The sequence below is a fragment of the Microtus pennsylvanicus genome, chromosome 3 (assembly GCF_037038515.1).
Source record: "Microtus pennsylvanicus isolate mMicPen1 chromosome 3, mMicPen1.hap1, whole genome shotgun sequence".
NCBI lineage: Eukaryota > Metazoa > Chordata > Mammalia > Rodentia > Cricetidae > Microtus > Microtus pennsylvanicus.
The window spans coordinates 142,024,755-142,029,884 of NC_134581.1; the positions used below are offsets into that span (position 1 = coordinate 142,024,755).

At 49.4% G+C, this 5,130-nt stretch overlaps 1 protein-coding gene across 1 annotated transcript; it reads left to right on the forward strand.

Annotated features, from left to right (window-relative positions):
• The first annotated feature begins 1,552 nt into the window (after window positions 1-1,552).
• On the forward strand, window positions 1,553-2,503 carry LOC142847371 (olfactory receptor 13C7-like). Its single transcript, XM_075968076.1, has one exon. It carries the CDS (start codon window positions 1,553-1,555, stop codon window positions 2,501-2,503), a length of 951 nt encoding a protein of 316 aa, XP_075824191.1.
• Window positions 2,504-5,130: the final 2,627 nt, after the last annotated feature.

The window sequence follows — 5,130 nt, forward strand, 5'->3', positions numbered from 1 at the left end:
CAAAACACAATTCAGAGTGAAAAACATCTGCTAACAGCCAGGTAAGCACCCTGTTACCAGGGCGGCCAGAGTCCTGAGAGGCAGCCACACAGAGGTGTACAAACTGGGCCTAGAAGAGTGGATGAGAAACGCCAGTCCAGCTCAAGGACCTCTCACAGGAGGGGTGAGACTGCCTTGTGGAGACGCTATCTCACGATGGAAGTGCTCCAACAAGACAAAAGCACATGCAGAAGGGATGTGGTTTGCATGCGGGAGGTGACTCGGGCAGAGCCTCTCACAAAGCCTCAAATGCCTCTGCCATCCCTTCTGGTCTGCTGGTGAGAGAGTAATGAAGAAAAGGGCAGAGAGGTGAGTCTGGGCCTTTCCCCTGACTGACAACAGCTGTCAGGAGCTGAGCTGAAGGAGATCTTTCTGTGACCACACACCCATGACGACTAAGCCAGCTACTCTCTCCCGAGTTCAGATTGATTTCTTTATGTCTTAGATTCAGAGAGACTCTCAAGGGTCTAAAGCCCCGAGAGAGGAAGGGTGTGTTCAAGGTCGCTGAGAGCAAGAGGGTGAGGGGAGCAGAAACCACAGCGGCCTCTGCTGCTTTTGCGGCACTTGGCACAGGTGCACAAACTATGCTAAACCCGTGACCAGCAGCAGCTCTGAGGTGCGCATGCTCTTGCATTTCTCTTTTAATGTCCTGCAGCACCCTAGATAGAGAGCGGTGACTGGCAATCAGACTGACACATCCCTTGGGGCCAAATATTCTTTTTTTTTTTTTTGGTTTTCCAGACAGGGTTTCTCTGTGGCTTTGGAGCCTGTCCTGGAACTAGCTCTGTAGATCAGGCTGGTCTCAAACTCACAGAGATCCGCCTACCTCTGCCTCCCGAGTGCTGGGATTAAAGGCGTGCGCCACCGTCGCCCGGCTCGATGGGGCCAAATATTCTATGCTAGGTGACAGAATCCATCAGACACCTACCTTCCAGAGCTCATCTCGCCTCAGTCAGGGAGCTGGGCAGTAACCATGGCAGCTGTGAACCCCCACACACACTCTTTCTTTCTTTTGGAGTAGGTACCCCCAAAATACCCACGGAATGAATGAAGCTGAAATGCTATGGGCGTTTGCTATTGTCATATGAAGTAATCTAGAAAAGAGTTTATCAAGGACCTTGAACAAGCAGAGTGTGGTGGCACTTGCCTGTGAATACTAGTACTCAGGAGGATGGAGAGTTGGAGGCCAGCCTGGGTTACATAGGGAGACATTATCTCAAAAAAAAATCACATTAGATTCCAAAAGAAGACATCAAACATGAGTCTCCTGTCAAATATGAGCACCACTCGTGGAGAACAGAAAGCAGTTTAGGGGGCCCGAGTGTGCCACATTCTCCCCCACAGCTATGTCGGCAGCACTGCGGCTGAGAGAACCAGCTGCAGATCTAAAGTCCAGCTCTTCCAGCTCTCTCGCTCTACAGCTGATGGAACTCAGTTCTGGAGAGAGGCTGACCTGCTGCAGGTCCCAGGCAGCCAGAGCTACTGTGGTCCAGGCGGCAAGAGGAGGAAGGAGATGGGATGGGCAAACCACACAGCTGTGACCGAGTATGTCCTGCTGGGACTCTGCGAGCACCACAGCCTAGAGATAGTCCTCTTTGTGCTTTGTCTGAGCATCTACTGCGCCACGCTAGTGGAGAATGCCCTCCTTGTGGGGCTAATTGGGCTGAACTCCCACCTGCACAACCCCATGTACTTCTTTCTCAGCAACCTCTCTCTCATAGACATCTGCAGGACCTCTTCCTTCATACCTCTAATGCTGCTCAACTTCCTGGACATCCAAAGGACCATCTCCTTCCCCAGCTGTGCCCTGCAGATGTACATGACCCTGGCACTGGGTGCTACGGAGTGCCTGCTTCTGGCCGTGATGGCATACGACCGGTATGTGGCTATCTGCCAGCCACTTCGGTACTCAGAACTCATGAACAAGCAGCTCTGCATGCAGATGGCAGCGCTAAGCTGGGGGGCGGGCTTTGCCAACTCGCTGCTCCAGTCCATCCTTGTCTGGCGCCTCCCCTTCTGTGGCCATAATGTCATCAACCATTTCTTCTGTGAGATCCTGGCTGTGCTGAAACTGGTCTGTGGGGACATCTCCCTCAATGCACTGATAATAACGGTGGCTACAACTGTCCTGACCATGGCCCCACTCCTGCTCATATGCCTCTCTTACACGTTCATCCTGGCTGCCATCTTTAGGGTACCCTCTGCTGCAGGCCGGACCAAAGCCTTCTCCACCTGCTCTGCCCACCTTGCAGTGGTGGTGATTTTCTATGGGACCATCTCCTTCATGTATCTGAAGCCCAAAGCCAAAGACCCCAGCGTGGATAAGATTATCACACTATTCTATGGGATTGTGGCACCCTCACTAAACCCCTTCATCTACAGTCTGAGGAACACGGAAGTGAAAGCAGCTGTGACCAGCCTGCTGCAGGGAGGTCTCCTCACCAGGAAAATGTCCCACTTTTAACTCCTAGCCTCCATCTTTGTCAGCCAGCAGAGGCTACGTTCTCCTGGGGCGACAGCGTCAATGTTTCAGTGGCTTAAAAACCATAAAGGTTTCTCACTCACGCTTCGGGTCTACTAAGCTTGGCTGGGGTTCTGTTCCATATCACCCTCCTGAGACTTAAGACCATAGCTCAATCCAGAACGCAGCTGAGTACAATGACCAGCCTGCCTGGGCTCTCACAGCTTCCACTGAGAAGTGGCACAGGCTGCTCCCACCCTTCATCTCACTGGCCCACAGGTGGCCACATAGAACATACGGGGAGAAGTCCAGCCTGGCACACGCCTGGAAGAGAAAAGAGGACTCAGAGAGTCAGCCCCAGAGGAAGTCAGACTTGGTTTCCTCTGCCCTGATCTCTCTTCACAGACGCATACTGGGTTCATCACCCCAGCAAAGCTCTGGTTAGCTTACTCACAACAGCTTTGTGCCAGGACAGCCAAACGAGGCTAACACTGTCTTTCCAGAATTTCCTTTTCATATGGGCTTGGTTAGACTTGCCCATGGGACATATACAGAAATGTGGAAGCCAAAGGGAGCACCACCCAACCCTATAGGAGCACTCCCATCACTAATATGCTGAATCCCATGGTTTGTGGTCCGTCCATTTCTAGTCAGATCCCCTCCTTGAGCTGTTCTCAGGCTGGACCAAGTGCGGCTATGTGCCAAAAGGTGCCTGCTTCTCCTCCAGGCCGTGTGTGTCATTAAGACCGAGTTGGACAGTTTTCATTTGTCTCCTCAGCTCTAACCCACCTTTACTCTCCTTCCCTCATCCCCGTAACTGCCAGTCCAAAGGGCCTGTAAAAGCTTCAGGCCCGGTGCCAAATGCAGAGATCCAACTCGATAGGTCTCTTTAACTACTGCTATGATTGTGGAAGTCTAATCTTAACTGATAACAATTCTACAAACATATCTCGAACTCCAAAGGCTGAACTGTTGGCAGGCCTCTAGTAACGTAAGTACTATCCCTTGAGATTATTTAAGACCGGGGACTTAACCTGCTGTCCTACTTGGCTTTTTTAAGTTTAACCTGCTGGGCTGAAGAGGTGGCTCAGACATTAAGAGCACTGGCTACTCTTCCAGAGGTCCTGAGTTCAATTCCCAGCAACCACATGGTGGCTCACAGTCATCTATAATGTGATTTAGTGCCCTCTTCTGACATGCAGGCCAAACACTGTTTATATAAAAAATCTTAAAACAAAAAAAAGATTGCATTAAGTATGCTGGGCAGTGGCGGTTCATGCCTTTAATCTCAGAACTCAGGAGGTAGACACAGGTGAATCCCTGTGAGTTCAAGGCCAGCCTGGTCTACAGAACAAGTTCCAGAACAGGCTCCAAAGCTACAGAGAATCCCTGTCTCTGAAAAAAAAAGTTAACCTGCCTTTTAGAGGACAAGGTAAATCATTCTTAATAGGACTTGGATTTCACATGTAATCAGCTTCTCGACCTAAGCTAATCCATAGCTTTGCTCTTGGTAGGTACTGGTCATGCCCTTGACCCAGAATAACGTATGTTGTGGTGATCATTTTCTGCAAACAGCTAACACATTGGAAGCAACTTTAAGACAGAAGACCACCATAAATACTGAGAGCAACATGTGGCTAGAAGTGGCTAGCTCTCATGTGGTTTCACTTACTCTCCTGGGTCAGTTGGGAGCAGTAAAATTACTTCCTTTTTAAAACCCTGTTTAAGATTTTGGTAAAAATCCCTCATTTTTGCCTAATGCCATACTGTCTTTGCTATTCTATAAAATATAGTTCAAAGTCAGTTTTTAGAGATAGACACAGGACAGTCAGAGACCAGACAGACACAGGGACAAGCACATTCAGACATAGAACAAACAGGAAACAAGGACATCACACACACACACACACACACACACACACACACACACACACACACGACAGACTGTAGATAGATGAACTACAAACTACAGACAGACGAGTGAAGATTTCAAATTTTGGCTCATTGTGGGTCAAACTAATCCAAGAGAATAGAGCATGGTATATGCATCCCTTCAACACCAGCACTGGGGAGGAAGAGGCAGGCAGATCTTCATGGGTTTGAGGTCATCCTCGTCTACAGAGTGAGTTCCAGGCTAGCTAGGGCTCCACAGAGAGACCCTATCTCAAAAAATAAGAACAATTTTAAGTCAAGTGAAAGTGTTTTGCTTCCATTCCTTAATGCATCATTGATACAATTTAGCACTCTCTGGGGTTAAGTATGTTAACTACTCACAATCTCTACAATACACTCCTCACATCACCTTTCATGGCATCCCACGGACACAGTATTGAGTCTAAAGTTCTTGGCTCAATCCTCAAGGCCCTTAGGAATCTGGCCCACACTCAGCATGACCCTCCAACATGGGTCAGCCTCTCATAACGTCATCTTACCGCCCCCACAATCCTCTCCTCATGCTATTCAGGAATCACACCTCTTTCATAGGTTCTCTCGATGCATTTGGAGGCTGTCTTCTTCATCCTACGGCACTTTGTTGGGACCCTTCCCTAGGATCAATCCCATCCTTACCGACATGAGAGCTCCTTTGGGGCAAGGTGCCACCAACTCATCCCCATGGCTCTAATGGGGCT